Source organism: Metarhizium album (assembly GCF_000804445.1).
Source record: "Metarhizium album ARSEF 1941 chromosome Unknown scaffold_40, whole genome shotgun sequence".
Classification (NCBI taxonomy): Eukaryota; Fungi; Ascomycota; class Sordariomycetes; order Hypocreales; family Clavicipitaceae; genus Metarhizium; species Metarhizium album.
This window is the reverse complement of record NW_024467614.1, coordinates 171,224-187,026: the sequence shown is the minus strand read 5'-3', so window position 1 is coordinate 187,026 and position 15,803 is coordinate 171,224. Positions and strand designations below refer to the sequence as shown.

The following is a 15,803-nucleotide window of genomic DNA, read 5'->3' as shown; positions in this document are numbered from 1 at the left end:
ATATTATAGCTTATATACTCTCTAACTATAAGTTTATAAGTAAGTCTATACTTATAAGTATTTTATTTAAGTATAATATAATTAATTAGCTTACTTTTTTAATACTACTATTAAATTTATATATATAAAAAAGAGAGTTTTTAAGCTTAATTCTTTTAAGCTTAATCTCTTATATATATACTTAGCATTAAAATATAGATTTGCCTGCTTACTAAATTATAGTACTTTTATTATTTTATATAAACTTATATATTAATAGCTTAAATTACTATATAACTTAGTGCTTATAGTAAAAAAGTATATTAAATACTATTTTCTATACTTTATTAAAAAGTAAACATACTTATACTATCTTAAAGTATTTATTCTTAAATACTAAGAGCTAATTTATACTATTATAACTAGATAAGTAATCTTAAAAGTCTTAATATATATACTAAAATAAATATAGTAATATATTCTCTTTAAAGTACTTAAATATAACTTAGTATATATATACTTAAGTATAGACTTTATAGTCTTTATACTTAATTCTCTTTATATATATATTTCTAGTATTTAAGTAGAGCTTTTTAAGTATAGCTTTACTAAGATAGCTAGCTTATAAATACTATAATTTAGAGGTATTTTCTCTTAGCTTTAAAGAGTTCTTACTAGGCCTCTAGTACTAAGAGCTTTATATATATATATTTTAAGTATAACTACTTATAGTAATAATAGTAAAAGAGCTTAAAATTATAGTATTTCCCAAGAGTTCTTTATATAGTTATTAAGAAGCTTATATTTAAGAAAAGTTAAGCTAAACTTTCTAACTAGCTAAGCTAGTATTATACTTTCTTTTAATAGTTTATAGTATAATATATAATTATAACTATAAAGCTAAGCTCTCTTTTTATCTAGAAGATCTACTAAGATAATATTAATATAAAAGTTCTTAATAATAGCTATATTACTAAAAGTAAAGTTTACTATTTAAGTACTATTATTACTATATAGAATCTTTCTAAGTATATATATATACTTCTTTTAATAATTAAATAGCTTATTACTTCTACCTCTATATATTTTTCTATTATCTCTTTAAATAAGCTTAACTTAAGCAAATTAATATTATTAATAAAATATATAGTACTATAGTTATTTAATAGTATACTTAAGAAGAGTAAATATTTAGCTTATTTAAGTACTATATAAATTCTAAAGTATTACTTATATAATTAAGTAAGCTAGAGATTTATAATAGTAGTATTAAATTTTTTATTAAAAAAGTATAGTTTCTTATTAAAGCTCTAGTTATTTTATAAGCTTAGTTTTATACTTTCTACTAATAGCTTTAAGTATAAGTTCTTTTATTTATTACTATTATAATAATTCTTTATTTATATAATTTCTTTCTTAGTTAAGTATATATAAAGTTTAAGACTCTAGTTTTTTATAAGTATATAGTATAGTTTTCTATATTTTTAAGTGCTTTAAAGATAGAGAAGAAATAAATTATTAAGTATATAAAAGTACTTCTTCTTCTTTATATTATTTTAAGTATTATTTTAGTTATTACTATTATTACCTTAAGTATTATTATTAGTATTATTCTTATTATTTTTATAATTTAAGTATTTTTTTAAAGTAGTATAAATACTTTTAGCTTTTAACTTACTATACTTATTTTTAGTAAAGTAGCTATTAAATATATTAGTAAAATCTCTAAGTATATAAGTCTTTAGTATTTTAATACTTTTATTATTTTTTATTATATTAATTAAAGTTTTAGCTTAGCTAAAATTATAGTAAAATCTAGCTGCTTTAAGGAAATTATAAATAGTAATAATACTTTAGATTTTAATAATATTTTCTATAGTAGCTTAAGTAAAAGCCTTACTTTATTAAAAATACTAATTCTTAGAATTTTAATTTATATATTAAGTATTTTTAAGAACTACTTTATAAGCTTTATAAGCTTTTATATAAATACTTAAGTTATTTAAAGTAAGTTATATTTTTAGTACTTTAATTAGCTACTTAAAAGTAAATTTAAAATTTATTCTTTCTAGCTTAACTATAGTTACTTTATATATACTTAGTTTAATTAAAATAGTAAACTAAATATATATATAAATTATACTTTTATCTCTATATAGCTAGTTAGTATATTAATACTTATAGTTCTTTTATATTTAGTTATATATCTTAATAACTATATAAGTTAAATTAAATTTATAATATACTTTATAAAGAACCTTAGCTTTTACTATTATTAAATACTTAAGCTTAAAGAAACTATTAGCTTCTTACTTTAGTTAATTAAAGTCTATATAGTTCTAAATTTTTTATATTTTATAATAGTTATATAGTAAATTAAACTAATTCTTTTAATTTATAGAGAAATAAAAAAGCTTTACTAGTACTATAATAGCACTTATAAGTATAGTTAGCTTAGTAAATTAACTTATAGTTAGCTTAAAATAAAAATAATAAATAAATAATATATATAAAGAATACTTAATATACTAATAAAAGTTATAAAAGTTAATTAATACTTTTTAAGCTTATAACTATTATATAATAGTAGTAGTATTAAGCTAGATATTACTTAAATAATAGTTAAAAGCTTTAAATTAATTTATAAAAGAGAGAATTATATATACTCTTTAAATAAGTACGCTTAGCTCTATATATTAAGTGCGTATTAACTTAATTCTATGCGTATGTATGTCTATTAGCCCTAGGTGGGTATTCTAGGGCGCGTTAGGCATGCCGTTGCCGTGCGACACGGCCGGTCCCCGCTTTAGCGCATCCCAAACCTGCCGACGTCGGCGTACTTTTCCAGGAAAAGAACTTCAACTCATGATGCAGCCTCGCCTCTCACCGTAAACACCCAGATCCGGCGCCAACACGTTTCGTCTCATTTCGTCTCACCCTCGGAGCCAAGCCAGACAGAATAGATTGACCAGAACCGTCACCATGGCCGTCACAGGGGACTCGCTGTCCCCGGGCCCGACACCACAGTGAGGTTCACCAAAAAAGGACGAGGAAAAAGGACGACCAGCTAACCAAGCTCGAAGCCCCCTCAAAATATTCGACACAGCAAGGAAACAAGACCGATTCATCTACGCCTGTGCGCCCATGGTGCGCTACAGCAAGCTCGCCTTCAGACAGACGGCTCACCGATACGGCACAGATCTCTGTTGGACACCCATGATTCTGGCCAAAGAATTTAACCGCAGCGAATTTGCTCGAGACAGCGGTATTTATTATGCCTCCCCTTCTGAAGGTTCTTATTACATCACATGGACGAAACGAAAAAAACTAACCTCGGCCACACAGATCTGACGATATCAACCACAGCGCCGCAGCCACCCACGATCCTCCAATTCGGGGCCAATTCTCCCCTCGAGCTGGCACGCGCGTCCTCGCTCGCCGCCCCGTTCGTGTCCGGCGTAGACCTCAACTGCGGATGCCCCCAGTCATGGGCGTGCGCGGAAAGCCTCGGCGCCGCGCTCATGGACCAAAGAGCCCTCGTGCGCGACATGGTGAGCCAGGCGAGGCAGCGCCTACGCCACGACGGATGGGCCGTCGGCACGGAGAGTGACATGGACAGCCCCAACGGCCGCAGCGTCAGCGTCAAGATTCGCGTCCACGCCGATCTGAGGTATGCCGCCGCGTCCCGACGGGCAAGGAGAGAAGCAAACGACAGACAAGGGGGTCGCTAACGCGGAGCGCGTCGGATCGGGGGAACCAACACAGGAGAACGGTAGACTTTCTCGACACCGTCGTCGGACACGCGCAGTTCCGCAACGTCGACTGGGTCACCATCCACCCACGGACGCGGCACACGCCGTCCACGACGCCCATCTTCACCGAGGCCCTCGAGATGCTCGCGGACAAGTACGCGGACACGCTGCCGCTCCTCCTGTCGGGAGACGTCTTCGATCTGTCTGCCCTGCCTGTGCGCGGCACGACGCCGACCGTCAAGGACGACGTCACGCCCCCGTCTGCGCCGAGGCCGAGCACGACTCGCCTGTCGGGCTTCATGTCGGCGCGGGGCCTGCTCGCGAACCCGGCCCTGTTCGCGGGCCACGCGGCGTGTCCGTGGGAGGCCGTGGAAACGCTCATGTGCAGGCTCGCCAGGGCGCCGCTGCCCTTCAAGCTGGCGCTGCATCATGTGCAGGAGATGACAGGCCCGGGGATGGGCCCCGACAAGAGGGCGCTGTTGAGCAAGAGGGAGAGGGCCCAGTTGAATGCCTGCGAGAGCATGCTTGACCTGGTGGATTTCCTCGACGCAAAGCTGGAGGAGCATACGGGGAGGCAGGGGATGCGCAGGGATCTATGATGGGTGCCTGAATCCGAATCCGGATTGACGCGACGAAGCAAAGGTAAGCCCTCGTGAGTGTCGTTGACACCCGTCATCGACGACAGGCCCGCGACTGAATGACAGAAAGCCCTTCACAAGACACAAAGCGCGACCCTTCTCTTGACATCGTGACTCGTTCCTCATAACTACCGCCATGTGGCCACCACTACTACCACTGCTGCTACGACTAGCGACGACGAGTGAGAGGCACCCAGCCATCTGTCCGCCCCCCGAGTCGACCAACGTCATCATGGAACGGGAAAATCCCTCATCGCGTCTCAAGAGCGCTTCAAAGCAGCTCCCCCCCTTTTCCCCCTCAGAGACCTGCCAGGATGCTCTGTATCCCAACAGACCCCGAGTCGTCCCTCCTCTGCACAAATGCCCTGAAGTCGCCCTTGCACAGCTTCCCTCTGCCGCCACTCTGGCCCGGCGCCAAGGCCCTCGCCTTCTCCCTCAATGCCTCGGGACCCACGATGAACAGTGACCCAATCTCCGTGAGAAGCTCAACCATGTCCGCAACCTCCTTGGCCAGAGGCCAGTCCCGCATCACAGAGACGTACTTTGCAACATCCTGCGTGACCATCAGCCCCCCCGTGGCGTTGACCTGGAACTTTTTGAAATGGTCAAAGAGGAGCTCGTGGATGGACAGCGCGAGCTCGCTGAAGTACCTTTCGGCGTTGGGCCCGTCGATGGCGAGGCTCGCCTCCTTGGACGACCGGCCCAGGAACTTGCAAATGCCGAGGCACGTGGGCGTCTGCAGGAATTCGAGTTCCCCGCCCCTGGGCCGGAAGTCCTGCTTCTTCTGGGAGCCGAGGGACTTGGCGACGAAGTTGGTGATGACGTCGATGGAGCTCTTCATGACGGCGTTTGTCTTCTTCTCGATGGCGTCCATGGCCATGTTGCGCTGCGCCTCCATGCTCTTCCTCACGGTCGTGTTGGGCTCGGCCAGGCGGACGAGCACGACGGTGATGAACCTGTCCATGATGGCCGAGATGGTGACCGCGGGCCGGACCGGGGACAAGAAGGCCAGGTCCGGCTCCGTCTTGGAGTTTTCCACCAAGGTGGCCTGGCCGTCGGCCGCCTCGAGCGCCGTCTGCACGTAGAGCTGGCCCATGTTGGTGAGCAACAGCTGCAGGAGCACGTTGACGTCCTTTGGCGTCTCGGCCTGGGACCCGAGCTCCAGGGTGCGCTGGACGCTCTCGGCGAGCCACTTGAGCATGCGCTTCGCGTTGGTGACGCTCAGCGCGCCGTCCTCCTCCGAGACCTCGATCTCGTTCTTGTTCTCTTTATCCTTAATGCCGGCGACCCGCAGCATGATGCGCTTGTGTGTCGGCGTGAGATCCGAAGACTCCAATCGTTCCAGGTACGCGTCCTTGGCTGTGGCCATGAACTGGGTGCCCTGCTGGGCCAGCGAGGCCATGAAGCCCTGCGGCGCTCTCCTCCTCCGAGAGTGGTACATTGTGAATTTGAACAGCAGCGAGCTGTACATTTCCTCGAGGCTCTTTCGCTCCCGTTCAATGTAGGAGCCCCCCACGAGGTAGGGGATGAACAGCTCGTCCGTCTGCTGATCCAGCGTCTGCGCAATCTGCCCCGAGCACGCGTCGGGGTGTTCTGTAAGGCCGTGGGTCTTCAAGTCCTCCACCAACGAGCTGATGTAGCTTCTTGAAGAGTGTAATGATCTCAAAAAGGCAAGAGTGGACACGGTACCGGCCTTGTCGAGGACCTTTTCGAGTCTCTGCTGAATGGACTGCTGGAACACTCTCTGGATAAACTTGACGAGGACGGTCTCGTAGTACGGAAACGCGCGCTTGATGATGAAGGACTCTTCTTGCATCACAATCTTGACCTCGTCAACGAGGGACTGCAGTCCAGGGTCGACGCCGGGCGGGTCCGAGTCGGGGTCTGCCAGGACTTCCCACGTCTCCCCGTCACCAATAGCCTCGTCGTTCAGCTGGTCTCGATCGATAAAGAACTGGTGCTGGTTGACAAAGATGGCAATCACACTGGCGCCACCGTTGAAGTCGTGCAAGACCTTGGAGCACTCCATCATGTCGTCAAAGTTCTGGCGCCTGTAGCTATTGTTGAACTGTTCCAGGAGATCCTGTTCCAAGGACTCGCAGAATTTCTCGAGGATCTCGCGCGTGTTGTGTGATTTGGCGTCGCCGGCGTGGCCACTGAGCGTGGCGCTATTTCGCTGGCTGCTGGTAGAGCTCCACGACGACGGATCAAGCTGCTGGCTCATCCTCATCAGCTGGCGCGCGATGACGGCGCATCTGATCTTATTCTCGGACCCGCCCTGGAGTCGGATGTCTTCCAGAGAGGATAGCAGTCCGGCGTCGCTCAGCTCGGTCCAGCACTGAATCAAGAATATGGTGTCTTGCGCTCGGCGTCGCTTGCGGTCGAGCTCCTCCAGCTTCTCCCCTATCTGAACGGCTACATTTCCTCCGCCGTCGGTCCGGCCGGCGGCGTCTGGCGCACCGCCGGCACTGCTGTGGCCTATCGATCCATCGAGTGCCTCGAACGAGCTCATGCTCTGGTCCAGCGTGCGACCAAGGGTGTCGAGGGTTTGATCGTGCTGGACCTCTGCGCGTCGTACTTGGGACAGGATTTCCGACTCCTTGTCTTGGAGCTCGTCGCCGAGCAGAGCCAGCTGTGACAGGGCATCTGTGGAAAAGCAATGGTCAGTCTGTCCTTTGGGGGGGCGGCATCGAGTCTGGCCGGGAGCTGACCATACTTTCAAAGGTCCGAATCAACGGCTTAGGGTCGAACGCCGCCGCCGCAGGCCCGGAGCGGCGATTGGAAGGGACGGCACTATCCGCCAGGCTGTCGACAAAGTCGCGGACGATGAAGTCCTTGCCGGAGAAGTTGTCCAGGGTGAAGCTCGGGCCTTTTGGAAAGAGGCTCTTGGGGCCCGAACTGGTCCGCTCCATGGTCGGAAGGCGGGCTTGCAAAGCTCAGCCGACAGGCTACATGTGTGTAGTGGCGGGTGGGATGTCGAACTGGATGCGCGCAGACACGGACAATCGTCGAGTGCGCGCGCAAGCTGGGAACTCTGATTCCAACGTCGATGTGACTGACGATGATGTGCCTTGAACAAGTCCCTGCGACCCTGGTCCATGCGTGTGCGTGGCTCTCCCAGCCACCGGCAGCCCCGCAACGCGACTGCGCCACAGCCGAACCGAAACACGAAGCAGCATGTACTCCGTACGCGGTGCCAAGCCCAGCGACGTAATGCGACATTGATACTCCGTAGAGACGCGCAAAAGACGGACTTGGCTCGTACATGGTTGAACCCGTCGACGTTTTCTCCTCGGACTCGACACTGTCCTCGCCATGCTGCCACGTCCTCGTCACCTCGTCCAATAGCCAGCCCATCCCACCTGTTCTGTTCCAGACGACCCCGCGGCCTCTTGCGTCTTCTCTTTTCTCATCTGGTATTTCGCTTCCAAGCAACCACCGGCTCACAACCGCCTCGCGATGCCCATGTCTTCCCGCGACCGCGCGGCCTACAGAGCCGATGACGCGTCGCATCACAAGCTCCTCAGCCAAAAGGAAAGAGAGAGGATCCTGCGGGTGAGATTTCCAGCGCTCGACGTGTCTGCTCTCGCCGGTCGTGTCGCTGACGCACTCAGGCCAATCTTCCCAGCCCAAACGACATTCCGACCGTTGCAGCCTCCAAGGCCCAGTCGCAACGTCGATCACGACTCGGCGTGCGGAGGTTTCTAAAAAACCAGCTCTTTGTGCTCGTGTTTGCCGTCATGCACGGCCTCTTCTCCCTGTACATCCGCCTGCGCCAGGCCATCCACGTCGTCAGCTACCAAGTCTCCTCCGTGCTGTACTACCACCACGGCACGCCAGAATACATTCGACGAGATGTGGTCGGCCTTGGCCGGAGGCCCGATCATCTGAGCGCCATCCTGAAGGCCGAGGAAAACCAGAGGCCCAAGGCCGACCTGGACCGTCTGATTGAGGAGACTGCCGAGCTGGCAGCTTGGTGCGCCAGCGCCGAGATTCCCATGCTCTCCGTCTACGAAAAGACAGGTGTGTATTCCGTCGCCGAACATGCCACGTTGACATTTGGACCGGATCCTCCGTCTGACGCGTGGAAACCAGGCATCCTGAAAAAGCACATGCCCCGAGTCTACGAGGCCGTCATGCGGAAATTCACCTTCTACTTTGCCGGCCAGCATCCAAGTCTCCTGCTCACCTCTCCGCACAAGGATGCCTACTCGTCGCCAGCGCTCGCCGGTGACGCACGCGGTCACTTGAAGCTGCATCTCGTCTCTGCCCAAGACGGCAGAGAGTCCATCGTCGACCTCACCAGAACTTTGGCGGAAATGTCGCAGAGGGGCAAGATCTCTCCGCGAGACATCTCCATGGAACTGGTGGACGCAGAGCTCTCGGAGGGCATTATGCCCGAGCCTGATCTTCTCGTCCTGTTCGGCCCCTACGTCGAGCTGTCCGGCTACCCGCCCTGGCAGATTCGCTTGACGGAAATTTTCTGCCTTCAGGACAACGAGGGATTCGGATATCAGGTGTTCTTGAAGGCTCTCCGCAAGTTTGCCAAGGCCCAGATGCGCAACGGCAAATGAGAAACCCCGTACATACAAGTCAAAAGGTCTAGGAAAACGCACGTGTCACGAGCCATAGATATTTCTTGTCTGCAACCACGGCAACAGTCGCCACTTTGTCTTCTAGCCCTTTTCCCACAAGACCATCTGCCGGCTTGTCTGATCCCACCGGTACACAGGACCGCTTCCGACGTTGTAGTTGTAATAATTCTCCGTTCCGTCCTTGATCATGGCCTTGCGGAACGTGATGTTTATCCGTCCCCCATCTTGCTGGTTTTTACCCGTGCGCTTCGGAATCGAGTGAAGCCAATTCGCCTGCGTCGCCCCCCTCATGAGAATCATGTCACCACTGCCCAGTGTCAACTTCACCCCCTTGGCGTGCTTTGCCACGGCCGACTCGCCAGGCCGAGGAGGTCTGCGCTTCATTAAAAAGTCGCGCCGGGCACCGAGCGAAAACGACGCAATCGCCGGCTCCGCACCGAGAAATCTCTCGTCGTCGCTGTGGAAGGATATACTGTCTGCGCCGGAAGCGTAGTAATTCACCAGACAAAAGTTGAACTTGCAACCCGTTGCTGCTTCAGTTGATTTGCGGAGGGTATCCAGACACTGCGGAATGGGACGCGGAGGGTACCGGTCGTACCGCCTGTCGTTGGCCTTGACGGTGGACAACTTGTCCGTGACGGAGCCGCGGGCGTCAAAGTACGATGTGTCGTCTAGCCCGAACACTGTTGTCCACCTGTCGAGACGTCAGCGTATGCGCGGTGCGTGACGAGGCTCAACACGGTATGTTTGAACGCCGGGGCGAGTCAAGTCCCCCTTTGCGCCAGCTTCATACGTACCGCGGCGTAGTAATGTGTGTTTTCAACCCGCCGCGCTTGGCTTCGTATTCGACCCTGTAAAATGGCAGTTCTGACCGCAGGAAGTCGAACATCTCGTTGGCCATGTACGTCGGGATGTAGGGCTGGAAATGGAGCAGATCCAGGTCTGGCCGGTCGTTGATGCCCTTGCCCGGGCGGGCTGGGAGGGACGACACGTCACGCGCCATCGGGGCCGGCAAATTGGCCATCGGGAAGGGATACGATGGGTGCTCCGAGCGGCCGGTCTGTCGAGCGGTCCTGTTTATCAGATGGATGTCCGTCATGAGTGGCGCCTTGGTGTGTCGCGGCCAGAACTTACGTCGTCATCTGGCTCATTCGCCTTGCGGCGTTTCGGGGGCGCCGCGAGAAACGCGTCCAGGGTCCGCTTCTGCGCCATCTCTCGTCTCTCGTCTCATTTACCACCTGCGGAAGGGCATGAGTTGAGACGAGGCAGATGGAGCACCACGGCGGCGAGACAGCCGGAATGCTCCTTTTGGCGTCTGGGGGCATCGAGGAGTTGGGTGAGTGACATTTCGACCAGCCTCGGCCAAAAAGCGGGCCAAAAAGCGGGCCCACACTTACCCGCGAGTCGCGACCACGGAATTTTCCCATCGGTCTCGCTGCCCTTGATCCATGCCATCCGGTGGTGAGGTGCTTTTTTTTTGGCCTTCCTTACCTAGAGAGAGAGAGAGAGAGAGAGGGAGAGAGAGGGAGGGCATCATTTCATCTGCTTCGGGCCTGCCTTGTCCTGTACGGTGACACAATATGAAGGTACGAACAATCTCACTCCCCACATGTTGCGCTGCATCTTCTGTCCATCACGCGCGCGCTCTCTCTCTTTAGCCCCAAGCGCTTCGGGACCGCGTGTCTAATTAGAATAAAACAGGGCGACCGCTCCGAGGCAGAAATGAACCTCTTCAAGCCCGTTGCCGCAGCGAGGGCCGCCAAGTCTCTCGACCGGACGCTGTTCTCGCGCACGCTGCCTACTGTTGCGGCGAGCGTGCGCGAGAACAAGCTCATATCCAAGTACAGGAAGCAGCTGGGGCAGACGAGGGAGGTGTTGATGGTAGACAAGTTTGACCCGATTGCCGCGGATCCGGACGAGACACTGGCGGGCCAGGGGAGGAAATGTCTTATTCTGAAGCCGGATGTGAAGATCTCAGGTATTTTCTCCTTCCTCTTGGCGATGTGGTTGACTGAGATCGAGTGCCCTTTTCAGTGAGTGAGTCCGCCAGTGCTGGGGAAAAGCTGACGTGCGTTGTCGTAGCCCCTGAGACGTGGAGTCCCGTGCTGCAGGAAGCCACCAAGATTGGGGACCTGAAGATTGTCCCGTTTGACGTGACGTTTGGATATGAGCTGTGGCCATATCGTGAGTTGCTCATTTTTGACTCACGTTTCGTCTCGAAGAGGTTGCGCGGCCCATGTCTGATATCGGGTGTTAGTGGACGTCATGAGGTCGATATTGCCGGAAGAGCTTCACGATGAGATCCCTGTGGGTTTCAACACTGCCGGGCACGTGGGTTCGTATTGACTGTACTTTTGGTGGTCTTGCTTCATTTTCCCATCTGACGCATTGAGCAGCGCACCTGAACCTGAGGGATCGATATCATCCGTACAAATACATCATTGGCCAGGTCATCCTTGACAAGAACCCGAATATCCGGACCGTCATTAATAAGACGGACGATGTCGGCACCAAGAACGAATTCCGTACCTTCAGCTACGAGGTCCTGGCTGGTCCGGATGACATGCGTGTCGAGATTAGTGAGGCCGGGTGCGCCTTCAACTTTGACTACTCCAAAGTATATTGGAATTCGAAACTGAGTGGGGAACACGATCGAATCTGTGCCATGTTCAAGCCTGGGGAGGCGGTTGCCGATGTCATGGCTGGTATTGGACCCTTTGCCGCGCCGGCGGGCAAGAAGGGGGTTTTTGTCTGGGCGAATGACAAGAACCCAGAGAGTTACAAGTATCTGGGCGAAATTGTGCGGAGGAACAAGGTGAGAGAGAGGCACTGAGATTGGGCCAGACTCCAAGCAGGGGACAAGAATCCCGCAAAAAGTCAACACGTCAACTGACTCGATTCAGGTGACCGAGTTTGTCAAGCCCTTCAACCAAGACGGCCACGACTTCATCAAACGAGCCGCAGACCTTGTGCTGGAAGCCTCTCAGCGCGGAGACTGCGCCGTCGTCAAACCTGCCAAAGTGTCCCGTAGCGCACCACCGGAGAAGCGGCCAGAGCCAGTTCGCGTTCCTGTGCCTCCTACCGTTGCCCACTATGTCATGAATCTGCCCGCTTCTGCTCTCGAATTCCTCCATGACTTCAAAGGCTTGTACCACGGGCAAGAAGGGCTATTTACGCCACACACGAACACCAAGTTGCCTTTGATTCACGCGCACTGCTTTGCTGTCAAGGCGGACGACGCGACCGCTCTCCATGACATATGCCGACGCATCTACAGCGAGCTTGGTGTTCAGCTGAGGCCGGGCAGTGCGGAGGTGGAAGGGGAGGTGGCCATTCACGAGGTTCGGGATGTTGCCCCCGCAAAGAGGATGTTTTGCGCAAGTTTCCGTCTGCCTCGTGAAGTGGCCTTCTCCCCGCGATCCCGGCAAGGCATTTAAACCTGAACCCTCCATCACTTTGCCTCCTGTAGGACCAACCAGACTCTTTCTCGTGCAGTGATTAGAGGCGAGGCGAACCACAGAGGAAAAGAGGTAATGAAATGGCAAAATAGTTCCGGCAAGACTGCTCCTTCCGCAGCAATATCGGTCAAAGGCGCGGCATTCCTTTGCTCATATCGACAAAATTCTCATTAGTACATCACCCAGCAGATCTGGGCAGCACCCGACACCGCGACCGTTTTCACTAGCCAACACATCCCTCAAGCCGGTTTGTTTCGAATCCACAGCTGACTCTCTGCAGGGATCTGTCTCATTGGTGCATTTTTCTTGGCTGCGAGTACATCCCGCCCTTCTGAGGAGAGAGGCTTGTATTGTGAAGATGCAATATGAGAACAAAAAGACACCATCATCACGCAATTCGGTTGACAACAGTCTTGGAAGGCCCCTCCTGGACAGCCACAGCAACAACAAATATTAACATGGCGGAGTATGTGTATGCATATCTAAGCTGGGATGACATCTTCGTTCCAACCAGGCGCGCCGAGGATATTGTTATCAGCAATTTCTCTCCTCCCCTTGGTGGAATGTTTTGATGTAGCTTCTGCCATTCAAGCGATGGAACCAGAATGGGCGTGCAGGAACATGACCGTAGGAGGGTGTACTTGTCAATTGAGAGACAAAGCGGCTACCTGGGCACGCAGGGATGTAATGTATGCGGCCAGGTTAGCCAAAAGAGCTTTTGTCAACCCAATCAGACCGTCACCACAAGCTTGACCGGCTGTGAATGCATGCGGCCAGGCCCACGGCTGCCGTGTAACACCCTCCCACGGGTGAGAGACCATTCGATAAGTGTCTCGGCAGCGCCCCGTGGCTGGCAGCCACCATGTAGGTTGAAGCTTGTGGAAGGAGGAATGGCATAGGACATATTCGTCGTGCCTGGGCAGAAACCACCAGCGCTGAGCCGATTTTGAAATGCTCCGTTCCTGACGTCAGGGCTAGCCAAAACGCGGGTCTTTTGTTTGAGTTGGCGTGATGCCGCTTCTCTGGTTCCGCACCCGGTTGCTCACGTCCTGTGAGCTTCTGGGAGAGATGCATACGCAGTGGATTGAGTTGTGCCACTCGTCATGCAGTCGAGGTAGTCCAGCTCTCGAGTCCTCAAAATGTAGTTGATCCCTGGAGTATTGGCCCACTGCGGATTTTGATAAGAGTGGCAAGCTAGATATTGGCGCAATTAATTTTCCGTACGGCGCGTTGTCGTCGAGACAAGGCTGGAAACGTTGCTATCACGCGTTGAGGTCAAGGTTTAACCTCGATTTGGCTTCCTGTCGCCCATCGTAGCCTCAACTGCCGAATGTAAGTCAGCACTCGAACATGAGTACCAGTGCTCTTTTGGCCGCAACTCTAGTCTTAGGCGTGTGGACAACAGAACCTCCCCTGCAATACGGGCCTTTTCTCTTGGCTGCAGACGCTGCTTGCTGACCTTGAGTTAATTCCGGTTCTATCTCATTAAATTAGCAAGGGGGGGGGTGATCATGTAAGCCGCTTCCTCGGAATGAATCACCATACCATTACCTTTTACTGTCCAATCTTGAGATCCAAGAGGATGCTCGGGGTTCCGTCGCAGCATGTTTGACACGCAAAGGCAGCCCTGTGCCAGATAAACAAGCTGCTTGGACTCTTTTAAGTTATTAGGGCCGTGGCAGGGTGGCTGGCCAGACGTGGCACAATGAGGAGATTCCTGTTCATCCATGCTGCTGGCCAATTGGCTCTCGGACACTGACTGATCTTGCAACTACTAGTACTAGTCAGTTGCGGTGTTGCATGCAGGATTGCAAGGGTATTTGTAGAACCCAGATCCCAGCCGAGAATTGCCATATCAGCATAGTAGTACAAACGGAGGACACGGGGATGATTTTCTGGGCGACTGGCTTCCCCCGTCTGCGAGAGGTGGGGTAAAGTGGCTGGAATTGACATCTGCTTTATCGCTTCATCGTGATGACGGTGTTTTGTGGCTTTTCCATGAGCGAAACATGATTTGCTAGTAAACACCAAGATATGACTCTCTCTGTCTCAATGACATACGAGACTTGGGGCAAACTGCCACTCAGCGTGTTTCGACTCCGCAGTTCGACTGCAGCGGCATCCAGTTGCAATGGACCCCAGCACGGTACCGGCAGACAACCGGCGTTGCCCGAGAGTATCCGAGTACTGCTTGCAACTGAATAACTGGTCTCGAAATATAACTACAAAGTTGAATATACACGCCGATGTTCAGCAATTTCTTGTCTTCGTGCGTGACGGCGTTTGCTGAGTCGTCTTGCGTTAGTGCGGCTGATGGAAGCAGGCTGGCGATTCCACCACAACATGATTACTCCGTAATAACGTAAGATTCCGGGATAGAGATCAAAGAGACACGGAGGCTTGAGGATCAACCTATGTGCCGGGGCCCCTAAGTCGGTTACAAATCGCATCAGCTAACACTCATCAAGCGGGTCAATGAAGAGCTTCGGCTATCCTGTTCCTCGTACCATGTATGTGTGTGTATTAATGCATTTTTAAATCCCCACCCAATCATCGCCTTTGGGTTCAGACTCCAGGCGCCACAGACGGTGGCTGCAGGTAGCCAGCATCACCTCGATGATGCCTGATGTCCCGCCTCTATTTCGAAATCCTGTCTGTTTGTTCTCTGATTTTGAGGGTCACTAAGCCGGATTTCAGCAGCAAAAGGCTGCACCATTCGGGAACGTGGGCCGATGAGTCGCAAAGCGGAACCAGGAGTGGCCTCACCGGAGACTCAAAAGGTTGAGATGACTGAAGAAGGCAGTACATTGTGATTATAAAACCTGCTAGAACTCGCCGTACGGTGCTGTATTGAGATTGTTTGTCAGTCACGCGCCTGACCACATGGTTTCGTCTCCCTCCGTCAGTTCTAGTCTGGGACAGGCGACCAAGTCTTGGATGTATATCTGAAGCCCTTGAGTGGATCGTCCACCAGGCATCCAAGGACAAACACTCAGGTCCTCAAGTTGGTGTATGGGTAATCGTCCTATAGAAGCTGTGTCTGATGGCCACGAGATTCCCGTGTATCAGAGGTAATTTCTGTTCCGAACATACGAGCATCTCAGGGCGCTATCACGCATAGTAGTCGTGATCAAGAGCACAAGCGGAATAGACCGGAAGGTTGGCCAATCTGTGCCTGTTTAACGTTGTTGAACAGCACTCCCGCGCGAGTCTGTACTAATGCGGCAAAGATAGAGTCGCCTAATGCCAGCTTGCTATGGCAGTAGTAACCACAAAATGATGATCATCACCGCATGCCTCCGACTGAGGCCGACCGAGACGTACGAGGCATTGGTGTCGATGATTGCAGAACGGCCATCATGGACCTTGCAAGTTGTGGCA

The 15,803-nt window shown here is 50.1% G+C and overlaps 5 protein-coding genes across 5 annotated transcripts; 3 read left to right on the top strand and 2 right to left on the bottom strand.

Moving 5' to 3' along the window:
* Positions 1-2,961: 2,961 nt before the first annotated feature.
* Positions 2,962-4,330, top strand: MAM_08015 (Dihydrouridine synthase; the record flags this gene model as incomplete). Its single annotated transcript, XM_040826813.1, has 4 exons — positions 2,962-3,005; positions 3,063-3,244; positions 3,325-3,649; positions 3,745-4,330. 4 exons carry the CDS (start codon positions 2,962-2,964, stop codon positions 4,328-4,330), a joined length of 1,137 nt encoding a protein of 378 aa, XP_040675241.1.
* A 337-nt stretch (positions 4,331-4,667) lies between these two features.
* Positions 4,668-7,281, bottom strand: MAM_08014 (exocyst complex component Sec10; the record flags this gene model as incomplete). Its single annotated transcript, XM_040826812.1, has 2 exons — positions 4,668-7,015; positions 7,086-7,281. 2 exons carry the CDS (start codon positions 7,279-7,281, stop codon positions 4,668-4,670), a joined length of 2,544 nt encoding a protein of 847 aa, XP_040675240.1.
* Positions 7,282-7,834: 553 nt separating this feature from the next.
* MAM_08013 (di-trans, poly-cis-decaprenylcistransferase) lies at positions 7,835-8,943 on the top strand (the record flags this gene model as incomplete). The annotated part of the gene is made up of 2 exons (XM_040826811.1): positions 7,835-7,924; positions 7,984-8,943. 2 exons carry the CDS (start codon positions 7,835-7,837, stop codon positions 8,941-8,943), a joined length of 1,050 nt encoding a protein of 349 aa, XP_040675239.1.
* A 102-nt stretch (positions 8,944-9,045) lies between these two features.
* Positions 9,046-10,176, bottom strand: MAM_08012 (DNA repair family protein; the record flags this gene model as incomplete). The annotated part of the gene is made up of 3 exons (XM_040826810.1): positions 9,046-9,658; positions 9,762-10,024; positions 10,099-10,176. The coding sequence occupies 3 exons, from the start codon at positions 10,174-10,176 to the stop codon at positions 9,046-9,048; spliced, it is 954 nt and encodes a 317-aa protein (XP_040675238.1).
* A 510-nt stretch (positions 10,177-10,686) lies between these two features.
* MAM_08011 (tRNA (guanine) methyltransferase Trm5) lies at positions 10,687-12,401 on the top strand (the record flags this gene model as incomplete). The annotated part of the gene is made up of 5 exons (XM_040826809.1): positions 10,687-10,942; positions 11,047-11,148; positions 11,222-11,299; positions 11,361-11,779; positions 11,868-12,401. 5 exons carry the CDS (start codon positions 10,687-10,689, stop codon positions 12,399-12,401), a joined length of 1,389 nt encoding a protein of 462 aa, XP_040675237.1.
* Positions 12,402-15,803: the final 3,402 nt, after the last annotated feature.